This window comes from Protomyctophum bolini (genome assembly GCF_963924005.1).
Source record: "Protomyctophum bolini genome assembly, chromosome: 19".
Classification (NCBI taxonomy): domain Eukaryota; kingdom Metazoa; phylum Chordata; class Actinopteri; order Myctophiformes; family Myctophidae; genus Protomyctophum; species Protomyctophum bolini.
In genome coordinates this window covers 22781510-22799147 of record NC_137880.1, presented here as the reverse complement: position 1 = coordinate 22799147, position 17638 = coordinate 22781510, and the positions used below count along the sequence as shown (strand labels likewise).

At 38.0% G+C, this 17638-nt stretch overlaps 1 protein-coding gene across 1 annotated transcript; it reads right to left on the bottom strand.

The window, feature by feature from the left end:
- Positions 1-15164: 15164 nt before the first annotated feature.
- On the bottom strand, positions 15165-16944 carry LOC308334623 (uncharacterized protein; the record flags this gene model as incomplete). Its single annotated transcript, XM_080791427.1, has 3 exons — positions 16685-16944; positions 16424-16556; positions 15165-15440 (listed from the first exon to the last, which is right to left on the bottom strand). The coding sequence occupies exons 1-3, from the start codon at positions 16921-16923 to the stop codon at positions 15165-15167; spliced, it is 648 nt and encodes a 215-aa protein (XP_080647553.1). The 5' UTR covers positions 16924-16944.
- Between the last annotated feature and the right edge of the window lie 694 nt (positions 16945-17638).

The window sequence follows — 17638 nt, the reverse complement described above, 5'->3', positions numbered from 1 at the left end:
TTTATATACATATTTCATTTCATTTCATAATCATTTGGACAGACAATTGGTTGCTCAACATACATTTATTTCTTTCACAGTCAAACAGTTTAAGTTACCATTACTATGTTGTCAAACACCCACTACTCACACCATCCTCATTTCCTGGTCACAAAAGAGGCACTACTGCATCCACTGCTCCTTTTATAGGGGGAGGGTTGAATTGGGTTGCACCATGTTGCAGGGGTGCCGGGTTCTGGCAATACATATTCTTTAATATGTTTGCAACGGTACGGGTTATTTAAAACCTGGTGTGTTAATCATTTTGGAATGACAATTATACTGTACATGTTTGGAAATGTTTCTGTGTTATATGTTCACTAGTAAATGTTAGTGAATGTTTTGGGGAAAGCTGTCTCTAGACAGGTGGTACGGGCCACTAGGGAGAGGCCTGAGTTATACTGCAGGTAGTCAGTCCATGGGGAGACATGGGAGGGAGAGTGGGCCTAATGCAGGAAGCTCTGCCCTAAGACAGTGTTAGGACTGTTAACGTCCAGACTGGGTGCTTGACTTTAAGCATAGATCATGTAAGTTTGTTATTTTCATTTTTGGAGTTATATTTTTATTTTTGTACAAGAAGTATTTTTTCTGAGGCATTTTTTGGAACATTATTTTTGGAATTTATTTACAAAATAAATCTTTGGCAATAATGGAGAATTCTTGGTATGTCATTTTTCTGTGCACCTAGCCCTCATCCAACGGACTTATTTACAATGGGCTATAACCCATCGTTTTTGTCATTTCGTCATTTTTTTCAAATCCTCAAAAATGATGAAAAACGGCGCGCTATAGTATGCCGTACGATATGGGCTATAGCCCACGGTCCAAAATGATGAGAAACGAGGCTAACCTTTTTTTTCAAAATTTCAAAAAACATGGGCTATAACCCATCGTTTTTGTCATTTCGTCATTTTTTTCAAATCCTCAAAAATGATGAAAAACGGCGCGCTATAGTATGCCGTACGATATGGGCTATAGCCCACGGTCCAAAATGATGAGAAACGAGGCTAACTTTTTTTTTCAAAATTTCAAAAAACATGGGCTATAACCCATCGTTTTTGTCATTTCGTCATTTTTTTCAAATCCTCAAAAATGATGAAAAACGGCGCGCTATAGTATGCCGTACGATATGGGCTATAGCCCACGGTCCAAAATGATGAGAAACGAGGCTAACTTTTTTTTTCAAAATTTCAAAAAACATGGGCTATAACCCATCGTTTTTGTCATTTCGTCATTTTTTTCAAATCCTCAAAAATGATGAAAAACGGCGCGCTATAGTATGCCGTACGATATGGGCTATAGCCCACGGTCCAAAATGATGAGAAACGAGGCTAACTTTTTTTTTCAAAATTTCAAAAAACATGGGCTATAACCCATCGTTTTTGTAATTTCGTCATTTTTTTCAAATCCTCAAAAATGATGAAAAACGGCGCGCTATAGTATGCCGTACGATATGGGCTATAGCCCACAGGCCAAAATGATGAGAAACGAGGCTAACTTTTTTTTTCAAAATTTCAAAAAACATGGGCTATAACCCATCGTTTTTGTCATTTCGTCATTTTTTTCAAATCCTCAAAAATGATGAAAAACGGCGCGCTATAGTATGCCGTACGATATGGGCTATAGCCCACGGTCCAAAATGATGAGAAACGAGGCTAACTTTTTTTTTCAAAATTTCAAAAAACATGGGCTATAACCCATCGTTTTTGTCATTTCGTCATTTTTTTCAAATCCTCAAAGATGATGAAAAGCGGTGCGCTATAGTATGCCGTACGATATGGGCTATAGCCCACGGTCCAAAATGATGAGAAACGAGGCTAACTTTTTTTTTCAAAATTTCAATAAACATGGGCTATAACCCATCGTTTTTGTCATTTCGCATTTTTTTCAAATCCTCAAAAATGATGAAAAACGGCGCGCTATAGTATGCCGTACGATATGGGCTATAGCCCACGGTCCAAAATGATGAGAAACGAGGCTAACTTTTTTTTTCAAAATTTCAAAAAACATGGGCTATAACCCATCGTTTTTGTCATTTTGTCATTTTTTTCAAATCCTCAAAAATGATGAAAAACGGCGCGCTATTGTATGCCGTACGATATGGGCTATAGCCCACGGTCCAAAATGATGAGAAACGAGGCTAACTTTTTTTTTCAAAATTTCAAAAAACATGGGCTATAACCCATCGTTTTTGTCATTTCCTCATTTTTTTCAAATCCTCAAAAATGATGAAAAACGGCGCGCTATAGTATGCCGTACGATATGGGCTATAGCCCACGGTCCAAAATGATGAGAAACGAGGCTAACTTTTTTTTTCAAAATTTCAATAAACATGGGCTATAACCCATCGTTTTTGTCATTTCGCATTTTTTTCAAATCCTCAAAAATGATGAAAAGCGGCGCGCTATAGTATGCCGTACGATATGGGCTATAGCCCACGGTCCAAAATGATGAGAAACGAGGCTAACTTTTTTTTTCAAAATTTCAATAAACATGGGCTATAACCCATCGTTTTTGTCATTTCGCATTTTTTTCAAATCCTCAAAAATGATGAAAAACGGCGCGCTATAGTATGCCGTACGATATGGGCTATAGCCCACGGTCCAAAATGATGAGAAACGAGGCTAACTTTTTTTTAAAAAAATTCAAAAAACATGGGCTATAACCCATCGTTTTTGTCATTTCGTCATTTTTTTCAAATCCTCAAAAATGATGAAAAACGGCGCGCTATAGTATGCCGTACGATATGGGCTATAGCCCACGGTCCAAAATGATGAGAAACGAGGCTAACTTGTTTTTTCAAAATTTCAAAAAACATGGGCTATAACCCATCGTTTTTGTCATTTCGTCATTTTTTTCAAATCCTCAAAAATGATGAAAAACGGCGCGCTATAGTATGCCGTACGATATGCGCTATAGCCCACGGTCCAAAATGATGAGAAACGAGGCTAACTTTTTTTTTTCAAAATTTCAAAAAACATGGGCTATAACCCATCGTTTTTGTCATTTCGCATTTTTTTCAAATCCTCAAAAATGATGAAAAACGGCGCGCTATAGTATGCCGTACGATATGGGCTATAGCCCACGGTCCAAAATGATGAGAAACGAGGCTAACTTTTTTTTTCAAAATTTCAAAAAACATGGGCTATAACCCATGGTTTTTGTCATTTCGTCATTTTTTTCAAATCCTCAAAAGTGATGAAAAACGGCGCGCTATAGTATGCCGTACGATATGGGCTATAGCCCACGGTCCAAAATGATGAGAAACGAGGCTAACTTTTTTTTTCAAAATTTCAAAAAACATGGGCTATAACCCATCGTTTTTGTCATTTCGTCATTTTTTTCAAATCCTCAAAAATGATGAAAAACGGCGCGCTATAGTATGCCGTACGATATGGGCTATAGCCCACGGTCCAAAATGATGAGAAACGAGGCTAACTTTTTTTTTCAAAATTTCAAAAAACATAGGCTATAAGTATAACCCATCGTTTTTGTCATTTCGTCATTTTTTTCAAATCCTCAAAAATGATGAAAAACGGCGCGCTATAGTATGCCGTACGATATGGGCTATAGCCCACGGTCCAAAATGATGAGAAACGAGGCTAACTTTTTTTTTCAAAATTTCAAAAAACATGGGCTATAACCCATCGTTTTTGTCATTTCGTCATTTTTTTCAAATCCTCAAAAATGATGAAAAACGGCGCGCTATAGTATGCCGTACGATATGGGCTATAGCCCACGGTCCAAAATGATGAGAAACGAGGCTAACTTTTTTTTTCAAAATTTCAAAAAACATGGGCTATAACCCATCGTTTTTGTCATTTCGTCATTTTTTTCAAATCCTCAAAAATGATGAAAAACGGCGCGCTATAGTATGCCGTACGATATGGGCTATAGCCCACGGTCCAAAATGATGAGAAACGAGGCTAACTTTTTTTTTCAAAATTTCAAAAAACATGGGCTATAACCCATCGTTTTTGTCATTTCGTCATTTTTTTCAAATCCTCAAAAATGATGAAAAACGGCGCGCTATAGTATGCCGTACGATATGGGCTATAGCCCACGGTCCAAAATGATGAGAAACGAGGCTAACTTTTTTTTTCAAAATTTCAAAAAACATGGGCTATAACCCATCGTTTTTGTCATTTCGTCATTTTTTTCAAATCCTCAAAAATGATGAAAAGCGGCGCGCTATAGTATGCCGTACGATATGGGCTATAGCCCACGGTCCAAAATGATGAGAAACGAGGCTAACTTTTTTTTTCAAAATTTCAATAAACATGGGCTATAACCCATCGTTTTTGTCATTTCGCATTTTTTTCAAATCCTCAAAAATGATGAAAAACGGCGCGCTATAGTATGCCGTACGATATGGGCTATAGCCCACGGTCCAAAATGATGAGAAACGAGGCTAACTTTTTTTTTTAAAATTTCAAAAAACATGGGCTATAACCCATCGTTTTTGTCATTTCGTCATTTTTTTCAAATCCTCAAAAATGATGAAAAACGGCGCGCTATAGTATGCCGTACGATATGGGCTATAGCCCACGGTCCAAAATGATGAGAAACGAGGCTAACTTGTTTTTTCAAAATTTCAAAAAACATGGGCTATAACCCATCGTTTTTGTCATTTCGTCATTTTTTTCAAATCCTCAAAAATGATGAAAAACGGCGCGCTATAGTATGCCGTACGATATGCGCTATAGCCCACGGTCCAAAATGATGAGAAACGAGGCTAACTTTTTTTTTCAAAATTTCAAAAAACATGGGCTATAACCCATCGTTTTTGTCATTTCGCATTTTTTTCAAATCCTCAAAAATGATGAAAAACGGCGCGCTATAGTATGCCGTACGATATGGGCTATAGCCCACGGTCCAAAATGATGAGAAACGAGGCTAACTTTTTTTTTCAAAATTTCAAAAAACATGGGCTATAACCCATGGTTTTTGTCATTTCGTCATTTTTTTCAAATCCTCAAAAATGATGAAAAACGGCGCGCTATAGTATGCCGTACGATATGGGCTATAGCCCACGGTCCAAAATGATGAGAAACGAGGCTAACTTTTTTTTTCAAAATTTCAAAAAACATGGGCTATAACCCATCGTTTTTGTCATTTCGTCATTTTTTTCAAATCCTCAAAAATGATGAAAAACGGCGCGCTATAGTATGCCGTACGATATGGGCTATAGCCCACGGTCCAAAATGATGAGAAACGAGGCTAACTTTTTTTTTCAAAATTTCAAAAAACATGGGCTATAACCCATCTTTTTTGTCATTTCGTCATTTTTTTCAAATCCTCAAAAATGATGAAAAACGGCGCGCTATAGTATGCCGTACGATATGGGCTATAGCCCACGGTCCAAAATGATGAGAAACGAGGCTAACTTTTTTTTTCAAAATTTCAAAAAACATGGGCTATAACCCATCGTTTTTGTCATTTCGTCATTTTTTTCAAATCCTCAAAAATGATGAAAAACGGCGCGCTATAGTATGCCGTACGATATGGGCTATAGCCCACGGTCCAAAATGATGAGAAACGAGGCTAACTTTTTTTTTAAAAATTTCAAAAAACATGGGCTATAACCCATCGTTTTTGTCATTTCGTCATTTTTTTCAAATCCTCAAAAATGATGAAAAACGGCGCGCTATAGTATGCCGTACGATATGGGCTATAGCCCACGGTCCAAAATCATGAGAAACGAGGCTAACTTGTTTTTTCAAAATTTCAAAAAACATGGGCTATAACCCATCGTTTTTGTCATTTCGTCATTTTTTTCAAATCCTCAAAAATGATGAAAAACGGCGCGCTATAGTATGCCGTACGATATGCGCTATAGCCCACGGTCCAAAATGATGAGAAACGAGGCTAACTTTTTTTTTCAAAATTTCAAAAAACATGGGCTATAACCCATCGTTTTTGTCATTTCGCATTTTTTTCAAATCCTCAAAAATGATGAAAAACGGCGCGCTATAGTATGCCGTACGATATGGGCTATAGCCCACGGTCCAAAATGATGAGAAACGAGGCTAACTTTTTTTTTCAAAATTTCAAAAAACATGGGCTATAACCCATGGTTTTTGTCATTTCGTCATTTTTTTCAAATCCTCAAAAATGATGAAAAACGGCGCGCTATAGTATGCCGTACGATATGGGCTATAGCCCACGGTCCAAAATGATGAGAAACGAGGCTAACTTTTTTTTCAAAATTTCAAAAAACATGGGTGTGATAAAGACATGTTCTCTTGAGCCACACATGCATAATTGTATTTCATTTTCTGTTTATCAAACCCTCATTTCACACTCAATATTCCCACCTGTCAGTCAATGGTCATTATCACACACTGTTTGCTAACTATGCCGGCTAAAGTTAGCAATCAGTGGGTCTTGGCTTATTTACAGTTTTATATACATATTTCATTTCATTTCATAATCATTTGGACAGACAATTGGTTGCTCAACATACATTTATTTCTTTCACAGTCAAACAGTTTAAGTTACCATTACTATGTTGTCAAACACCCACTACTCACACCATCCTCATTTCCTGGTCACAAAAGAGGCACTACTGCATCCACTGCTCCTTTTATAGGGGGAGGGTTGAATTGGGTTGCACCATGTTGCAGGGGTGCCGGGTTCTGGCAATACATATTCTTTAATATGTTTGCAACGGTACGGGTTATTTAAAACCTGGTGTGTTAATCATTTTGGATTGACAATTATACTGTACATGTTTGGAAATGTTTCTGTGTTATATGTTCACAAGTAAATGTTAGTGAATGTTTTGGGGAAAGCTGTCTCTAGACAGGTGGTACGGGCCACTAGGGAGAGGCCTGAGTTATACTGCAGGTAGTCAGTCCATGGGGAGACATGGGAGGGAGAGTGGGCCTAATGCAGGAAGCTCTGCCCTAAGACAGTGTTAGGACTGTTAACGTCTAGACTGGGTGCTTGACTTTAAGCATAGATCATGTAAGTTTGTTATTTTCATTTTTGGAGTTATATTTTTATTTTTGTACAAGAAGTATTTTTTCTGAGGCATTTTTTGGAACATTATTTTTGGAATTTATTTACAAAATAAATCTTTGGCAATAATGGAGAATTCTTGGTATGTCATTTTTCTGTGCACCTAGCCCTCATCCAACGGACTTATTTACAATGGGCTATAACCCATTGTTTTTGTCATTTCGTCATTTTTTTCAAATCCTCAAAAATGATGAAAAACGGCGCGCTATAGTATGCCGTACGATATGGGCTATAGCCCACGGTCCAAAATGATGAGAAACGAGGCTAACTTTTTTTTTCAAAATTTCAAAAAACATGGGCTATAACCCATCGTTTTTGTCATTTCGTCATTTTTTTCAAATTCTCAAAAATGATGAAAAACGGCGCGCTATAGTATGCCGTACGATATGGGCTATAGCCCACGGTCCAAAATGATGAGAAACGAGGCTAACTTTTTTTTTCAAAATTTCAAAAAACATAGGCTATAACCCATCGTTTTTGTCATTTTGTCATTTTTTTCAAATCCTCAAAAATGATGAAAAACGGCGCGCTATAGTATGCCGTACGATATGGGCTATAGCCCACGGTCCAAAATGATGAGAAACGAGGCTAACTTTTTTTTTCAAAATTTCAAAAAACATGGGCTATAACCCATCGTTTTTGTCATTTCGTCATTTTTTTCAAATCCTCAAAAATGATGAAAAACGGCGCGCTATAGTATGCCGTACGATATGGGCTATAGCCCACGGTCCAAAATGATGAGAAACGAGGCTAACTTTTTTTTTCAAAATTTCAAAAAACATGGGCTATAACCCATCGTTTTTGTCATTTCGTCATTTTTTTCAAATCCTCAAAAATGATGAAAAACGGCGCGCTATAGTATGCCGTACGATATGGGCTATAGCCCACGGTCCAAAATGATGAGAAACGAGGCTAACTTTCTTTTTCAAAATTTCAAAAAACATGGGCTATAACCCATCGTTTTTGTCATTTCGTCATTTTTTTCAAATCCTCAAAAATGATGAAAAACGGCGCGCTATAGTATGCCGTACGATATGGGCTATAGCCCACGGTCCAAAATGATGAGAAACGAGGCTAACTTTTTTTTCCAAAATTTCAAAAAACATGGGCTATAACCCATCGTTTTTGTCATTTCGTCATTTTTTTCAAATCCTCAAAAATGATGAAAAGCGGCGCGCTATAGTATGCCGTACGATATGGGCTATAGCCCACGGTCCAAAATGATGAGAAACGAGGCTAACTTTTTTTTTCAAAATTTCAATAAACATGGGCTATAACCCATCGTTTTTGTCATTTCGCATTTTTTTCAAATCCTCAAAAATGATGAAAAACGGCGCGCTATAGTATGCCGTACGATATGGGCTATAGCCCACGGTCCAAAATGATGAGAAACGAGGCTAACTTTTTTTTTAAAAAATTCAAAAAACATGGGCTATAACCCATCGTTTTTGTCATTTCGTCATTTTTTTCAAATCCTCAAAAATGATGAAAAACGGCGCGCTATAGTATGCCGTACGATATGGGCTATAGCCCACGGTCCAAAATGATGAGAAACGAGGCTAACTTGTTTTTTCAAAATTTCAAAAAACATGGGTGTGATAAAGACATGTTCTCTTGAGCCACACATGCATAATTGTATTTCATTTTCTGTTTATCAAACCCTCATTTCACACTCAATATTCCCACCTGTCAGTCAATGGTCATTATCACACACTGTTTGCTAACTATGCCGGCTAAAGTTAGCAATCAGTGGGTCTTGGCTTATTTACAGTTTTATATACATATTTCATTTCATTTCATAATCATTTGGACAGACAATTGGTTGCTCAACATACATTTATTTCTTTCACAGTCAAACAGTTTAAGTTACCATTACTATGTTGTCAAACACCCACTACTCACACCATCCTCATTTCCTGGTCACAAAAGAGGCACTACTGCATCCACTGCTCCTTTTATAGGGGGAGGGTTGAATTGGGTTGCACCATGTTGCAGGGGTGCCGGGTTCTGGCAATACATATTCTTTAATATGTTTGCAACGGTACGGGTTATTTAAAACCTGGTGTGTTAATCATTTTGGATTGACAATTATACTGTACATGTTTGGAAATGTTTCTGTGTTATATGTTCACAAGTAAATGTTAGTGAATGTTTTGGGGAAAGCTGTCTCTAGACAGGTGGTACGGGCCACTAGGGAGAGGCCTGAGTTATACTGCAGGTAGTCAGTCCATGGGGAGACATGGGAGGGAGAGTGGGCCTAATGCAGGAAGCTCTGCCCTAAGACAGTGTTAGGACTGTTAACGTCTAGACTGGGTGCTTGACTTTAAGCATAGATCATGTAAGTTTGTTATTTTCATTTTTGGAGTTATATTTTTATTTTTGTACAAGAAGTATTTTTTCTGAGGCATTTTTTGGAACATTATTTTTGGAATTTATTTACAAAATAAATCTTTGGCAATAATGGAGAATTCTTGGTATGTCATTTTTCTGTGCACCTAGCCCTCATCCAACGGACTTATTTACAATGGGCTATAACCCATTGTTTTTGTCATTTCGTCATTTTTTTCAAATCCTCAAAAATGATGAAAAACGGCGCGCTATAGTATGCCGTACGATATGGGCTATAGCCCACGGTCCAAAATGATGAGAAACGAGGCTAACTTTTTTTTTCAAAATTTCAAAAAACATGGGCTATAACCCATCGTTTTTGTCATTTCGTCATTTTTTTCAAATTCTCAAAAATGATGAAAAACGGCGCGCTATAGTATGCCGTACGATATGGGCTATAGCCCACGGTCCAAAATGATGAGAAACGAGGCTAACTTTTTTTTTCAAAATTTCAAAAAACATAGGCTATAACCCATCGTTTTTGTCATTTCGTCATTTTTTTCAAATCCTCAAAAATGATGAAAAACGGCGCGCTATAGTATGCCGTACGATATGGGCTATAGCCCACGGTCCAAAATGATGAGAAACGAGGCTAACTTTTTTTTTCAAAATTTCAAAAAACATGGGCTATAACCCATCGTTTTTGTCATTTCGTCATTTTTTTCAAATCCTCAAAAATGATGAAAAACGGCGCGCTATAGTATGCCGTACGATATGGGCTATAGCCCACGGTCCAAAATGATGAGAAACGAGGCTAACTTTTTTTTTCAAAATTTCAAAAAACATGGGCTATAACCCATCGTTTTTGTCATTTCGTCATTTTTTTCAAATCCTCAAAAATGATGAAAAACGGCGCGCTATAGTATGCCGTACGATATGGGCTATAGCCCACGGTCCAAAATGATGAGAAACGAGGCTAACTTTCTTTTTCAAAATTTCAAAAAACATGGGCTATAACCCATCGTTTTTGTCATTTCGTCATTTTTTTCAAATCCTCAAAAATGATGAAAAACGGCGCGCTATAGTATGCCGTACGATATGGGCTATAGCCCACGGTCCAAAATGATGAGAAACGAGGCTAACTTTTTTTTCCAAAATTTCAAAAAACATGGGCTATAACCCATCGTTTTTGTCATTTCGTCATTTTTTTCAAATCCTCAAAAATGATGAAAAGCGGCGCGCTATAGTATGCCGTACGATATGGGCTATAGCCCACGGTCCAAAATGATGAGAAACGAGGCTAACTTTTTTTTTCAAAATTTCAATAAACATGGGCTATAACCCATCGTTTTTGTCATTTCGCATTTTTTTCAAATCCTCAAAAATGATGAAAAACGGCGCGCTATAGTATGCCGTACGATATGGGCTATAGCCCACGGTCCAAAATGATGAGAAACGAGGCTAACTTTTTTTTTTAAAAATTCAAAAAACATGGGCTATAACCCATCGTTTTTGTCATTTCGTCATTTTTTTCAAATCCTCAAAAATGATGAAAAACGGCGCGCTATAGTATGCCGTACGATATGGGCTATAGCCCACGGTCCAAAATGATGAGAAACGAGGCTAACTTGTTTTTTCAAAATTTCAAAAAACATGGGCTATAACCCATCGTTTTTGTCATTTCGTAATTTTTTTCAAATCCTCAAAAATGATGAAAAACGGCGCGCTATAGTATGCCGTACGATATGGGCTATAGCCCACGGTCCAAAATGATGAGAAACGAGGCTAACTTTTTTTTTCAAAATTTCAAAAAACATGGGCTATAACCCATCGTTTTTGTCATTTCGTCATTTTTTTCAAATCCTCAAAAATGATGAAAAACGGCGCGCTATAGTATGCCGTACGATATGGGCTATAGCCCACGGTCCAAAATGATGAGAAACGAGGCTAACTTTTTTTTTCAAAATTTCAAAAAACATGGGCTATAACCCATCGTTTTTGTCATTTTGTCATTTTTTTCAAATCCTCAAAAATGATGAAAAACGGCGCGCTATAGTATGCCGTACGATATGGGCTATAGCCCACGGTCCAAAATGATGAGAAACGAGGCTAACTTTTTTTTTCAAATTTTCAAAAAACATGGGCTATAACCCATCGTTTTTGTCATTTCGTCATTTTTTTCAAATCCTCAAAAATGATGAAAAACGGCGCGCTATAGTATGCCGTACGATATGGGCTATAGCCCACGGTCCAAAATGATGAGAAACGAGGCTAACTTTTTTTTTCAAAATTTCAAAAAACATGGGCTATAACCCATCGTTTTTGTCATTTCGTCATTTTTTTCAAATCCTCAAAAATGATGAAAAACGGCGCGCTATAGTATGCCGTACGATATGCGCTATAGCCCACGGTCCAAAATGATGAGAAACGAGGCTAACTTTTTTTTTCAAAATTTCAAAAAACATGGGTGTGATAAAGACATGTTCTCTTGAGCCACACATGCATAATTGTATTTCATTTTCTGTTTATCAAACCCTCATTTCACACTCAATATTCCCACCTGTCAGTCAATGGTCATTATCACACACTGTTTGCTAACTATGCCGGCTAAAGTTAGCAATCAGTGGGTCTTGGCTTATTTACAGTTTTATATACATATTTCATTTCATTTCATAATCATTTGGACAGACAATTGGTTGCTCAACATACATTTATTTCTTTCACAGTCAAACAGTTTAAGTTACCATTACTATGTTGTCAAACACCCACTACTCACACCATCCTCATTTCCTGGTCACAAAAGAGGCACTACTGCATCCACTGCTCCTTTTATAGGGGGAGGGTTGAATTGGGTTGCACCATGTTGCAGGGGTACCGGGTTCTGGCAATACATATTCTTTAATATGTTTGCAACGGTACGGGTTATTTAAAACCTGGTGTGTTAATCATTTTGGATTGACAATTATACTGTACATGTTTGGAAATGTTTCTGTGTTATATGTTCACTAGTAAATGTTAGTGAATGTTGTGGGGAAAGCTGTCTCTAGACAGGTGGTACGGGCCACTAGGGAGAGGCCTGAGTTATACTGCAGGTAGTCAGTCCATGGGGAGACATGGGAGGGAGAGTGGGCCTAATGCAGGAAGCTCTGCCCTAAGACAGTGTTAGGACTGTTAACGTCCAGACTGGGTGCTTGACTTTAAGCATAGATCATGTAAGTTTGTTATTTTCATTTTTGGAGTTATATTTTTATTTTTGTACAAGAAGTATTTTTTCTGAGGCATTTTTTGGAACATTATTTTTGGAATTTATTTACAAAATAAATCTTTGGCAATAATGGAGAATTCTTGGTATGTAATTTTTCTGTGCACCTAGCCCTCATCCAACGGACTTATTTACAATGGGCTATAACCCATCGTTTTTGTCATTTCGTCATTTTTTTCAAATCCTCAAAAATTATGAAAAACGGCGCGCTATAGTATGCCGTACGATATGGGCTATAGCCCACGGTCCAAAATGATGAGAAACGAGGCTAACTTTTTTTTTCAAAATTTCAAAAAACATAGGCTATAACCCATCGTTTTTGTCATTTCGTCATTTTTTTCAAATCCTCAAAAATGATGAAAAACGGCGCGCTATAGTATGCCGTACGATATGGGCTATAGCCCACGGTCCAAAATGATGAGAAACGAGGCTAACTTTTTTTTTCAAAATTTCAAAAAACATGGGCTATAACCCATCGTTTTTGTCATTTCGTCATTTTTTTCAAATCCTCAAAAATGATGAAAAACGGCGCGCTATAGTATGCCGTACGATATGGGCTATAGCCCACGGTCCAAAATGATGAGAAACGAGGCTAACTTTTTTTTTCAAAATTTCAAAAAACATAGGCTATAACCCATCGTTTTTGTCATTTCGTCATTTTTTTCAAATCCTCAAAAATGATGAAAAACGGCGCGCTATAGTATGCCGTACGATATGGGCTATAGCCCACGGTCCAAAATGATGAGAAACGAGGCTAACTTTTTTTTTCAAAATTTCAAAAAACATGGGCTATAACCCATCGTTTTTGTCATTTCGTCATTTTTTTCAAATCCTCAAAAATGACAAAAACGATGGGTTATAGCCCATGTTTTTTGAAATTCTGAAAAAAAAAGTTAGCCTCGTTTCTCATCATTTTGGACCGTGGGCTATAGCCCATATCGTACGGCATACTATAGCGCGCAGTTTTTCATCATTTTTGAAGATTTGAAAAAAATGACGAAATGACAAAAACGATGGGTTATAGCCAATGTTTTTTGAAATTTTGAAAAAAAAAGTTAGCCTCGTTTCTCATCATTTTGGACCTTGGGCTATAGCCCATATCGTACGGCATACTATAGCGCGCCGTTTTTCATCATTTTTGAAGATTTGAAAAAAATTACGAAATGACAAAAACGATGGGTTATAGCCCATGTTTTTTGAAATTTTGGAAAAAAAATTTAGCCTCGTTTCTCATCATTTTGGACCGTGGGCTATAGCCCATATCGTACGGCATACTATAGCGCGCCGTTTTTCATCATTTTTGAAGATTTGAAAAAAATGACGAAATGACAAAAACGATGGGTTATAGCCCATGTTTTTTGAAATTTTGAAAAAAAAAGTTAGCCTCGTTTCTCATCATTTTGGACCGTGGGCTATAGCCCATATCGTACGGCATACTATAGCGCGCCGTTTTTCATCATTTTTTAAGATTTGAAAAAAATTACGAAATGACAAAAACGATGGGTTATAGCCCATGTTTTTTGAAATTCTGAAAAAAAAAGTTAGCCTCGTTTCTCATCATTTTGGACCGTGGGCTATAGCCCATATCGTACGGCATACTATAGCGCGCCGTTTTTCATCATTTTTGAAGATTTGAAAAAAATTACGAAATGACAAAAACGATGGGTTATAGCCCATGTTTTTTGAAATTCTGAAAAAAAAAGTTAGCCTCGTTTCTCATCATTTTGGACCGTGGGCTATAGCCCATATCGTACGGCATACTATAGCGCGCAGTTTTTCATCATTTTTGAAGATTTGAAAAAAATGACGAAATGACAAAATGTAAATCATTACAGGAGGAGATCTTGAATGAACAAGAAGGTGGCCGCACACACCAATAGCCAGAGTACCAAAATTTATTCGGACAGCAGGTTAGACAACATCCAACGTTTCGGCGGTTAAGCCTTCATCAGGGCCCCCCTAAATCAACCTCTCTGCCCCCTTAGATCAAAAGTGGCAAAAAACTCTACAGTTACAGACAAAACAATGGTACATTTCCAGGCATTCAATTAAATTCCCTTGCTTGAAAGGAAGGAAGTAAGGATGCATCTTAATACAGGATCCAGCAGCATCTTAATGATCTCCCATCTAGAACTGGAAAAACAACATTCCTCACCTATAGGCCATCCTTGGGGTGGGGAGGGGTGCTAATGTAATTGTTGCAGTGGTCAGGGTGCTTAAGTGGCCAGCTACTGTAACTAGTCAGGGGTGCTAATGTCATTGTGCTGGGTGTGGTCAGGGTGCTTAAGTGGGCAGCTTAGCTAACAATAAGCTTCTTTGTAAACTCACTCATTTACAAACAAGCTCACATCAGAACAATAATGCATGTAATAATAATAACAATAATAATAATAATCATTATAAGAAAAACAACAATAATGGGATGAGGCTCCCGAAGGGGGCCGAAATTCTAGTTATTATTATTACTGACAGCTACTGACCACCCTATGTGCGCTGTGGACCCCCTTTCCATCTAGTCTAGACTAATGCAAGTGATTGCGTTTACCTGTGTATCAGCGTATTTGCTCTCCCTGAACTCCCTCGGCAACACAGCCTGAACTTCCTCTTGGGACATCCAAATTTTCAGTGAGCCCAGCAGAAAGTACAGGTAATATGTCCACGTTGTTATGATCCGGCTGACCGTTGATGGGTGGATCCCGAAACGATCTGCCAGGTCAACTTCTGTGGACCCCAACGCCAGGTACATGAGGAAAAGGAAGAATTCATCCCACGGAAGCAGAGCATGTCTCTGAAAGAGAATGTACAAAACATAGACAATTATGTCTAGTGTGTTTTACACACTACACATACAACACACTACGTCTGGTTGGTACTCCACAGTCCCCTCTGGTAGTTGCGCTTGTTGCTCTGTCACCACTGTCCCTTCGACCTATGAACTGTTTCAGTGGTGCAAGTCCATTTATGATCTTAAAAATGAGACAAGCATCTGCAAAATCTGTCAAAATTAAGTAACTTTTGAACTATAGCAATGGTGGTAACGTTTGGGCTTTTGGTCAAGTGTTCTTGATGTCTGTTTGTACAGTGATTTTAAAGTTGTCTGATTTGTCTGCGACCAGGCTGTGAAACAGTAGGTTATGTGTGAGACAATCATAGCATGCATGAAGAGTTTATCTGCATCTGTTGTTAGATATGGTCTTATGTGTCTGAAATTAGATACATTGAATTTGATTTTATTGGCTAAATGTTTAACATGTTTTTTAAATGTAAAGTTTGAGTCTAGTGTAATTCCTAGATATTTAAATTCTGATACAACCTGAATACTACTACCCTCGATGACAATGTCAGGGTCAATGCTTCCTGATAGTCAGTGTGGCATTTATATCTTAATTTTAATTATGACATCACATCAATTAATATTTCCAACATATTTTGGTTGTCAATATATTTTCTTTCACATCAGGATGCAAGGATCATTAGATTCAGACCAATAACCCACCTACTGTATCTCTCAGACTCCCTCCCCATTCAGAGTTCTGAGTTTGAATGAATGTAGAATTATGTGCAGAATGTCATTTGCATACATATGTGAGAGTACTACAAATTATTTTATTTTTTAAAAGATCCTCTCTCCCTCTCACACACTTATGCCAGTGTTCCCCTCCCCTGTGCCAATGTTGGCCCCAGTGCTAGGTTGGCTACCCCTCTGGTATAGCGATTATACAGTAACGATTAGCACAGTACAAAATATTAAAACAGCCTGAGTAAACTTACCGAGTAAGTACATGGAATAAATATTTCTTCATTCCTCTGCTGGGCTCTCCGTGCCCGGGTGACTCGGATCATGTTGGCTGTGGATGGTTCAATCAGTTCCCAAAACACCACCAGGTGCTCATAGGTAGCAAATCTTGGACAAATTAGGATTGTCATTGTTTATAACCATGAGCAAGGTTACTTTCATGTAATGACATTTACATAAATAAATTTACACAATAAATAAATGAAATTGGTATGCTTTATGCAAGTTATTCTCACCTTGTGAAGTGTCTAGTCTGTGAGTCTGAGCCTTCAAATCGATGTAGTCCAAACCTACATTTCAGTGACAAGTCCTCCACTTGCTTCTTCAGTTGAGTGATTACATCCTTCATGTCATCCCTCTCACTCAATGCGAGGTCAACAGCGGCAGGTTCAGGGGGTGTGCAGTAGTCGTGGTCACAAGTCGTGGTCACTTCCATGACAGTTCCAGCAGCAGCTGCTGCACCATCCATCGCCATCTGATCTGGGCAGTTAGTAGGTCTTTCTCTCCTCTGCCAAACACTAACGCGTTGATGGACTTCATATTTATTCCACTCAAACAACACAGGCAAGGCCCCCTTTCTAATGCGATGAAGTCCACCTGGAGTCTCTATCGCGTCTTCTTTCATGAAGTGCCTACTGCACACGTAGCACCGAGGAGTGACGGTGAAATTGTCTCTTCTAATGTTAACAATCCATTTAGCCCTTACTTCAGCATCTTCTGGGAAACGGTGAAAACTCAATGTTGTAAACCGAGCTGATGCAGTGCAAAGAGGCACTGAGCAATGCTCGGTAGAGCCCACTGCCCTCCTCATCAACTTCACCGTGTTTTTCTTCATGTTAAAACTTAACTACCGGTAACTAACTAACTGACAAAACAAACGATGAAAACGAACGGTACGTACATTAACAACATAAACACAGACTTGGACAAAAAAAAGTACAACAAAAACGAACAATTTAGCTTAGTTAACAGTATCGGAATAAAGCTATGATTATACTGAAGGAATTCTCCATCTGTTTTGCATAGATGCGGAAGTAAAGCGGAAGCCCCGGCCTGTGTACTTGGCTAAACTCCGCCCCTTACTAGACTTTGTGCAAGAGGAGAATAAATCCTTTGATGAGCCAACTTGCCCACTAGATGGCACTGCTGTCCTATCATCTGCTCTCATATTCTATCATCTGAAAGGAGGT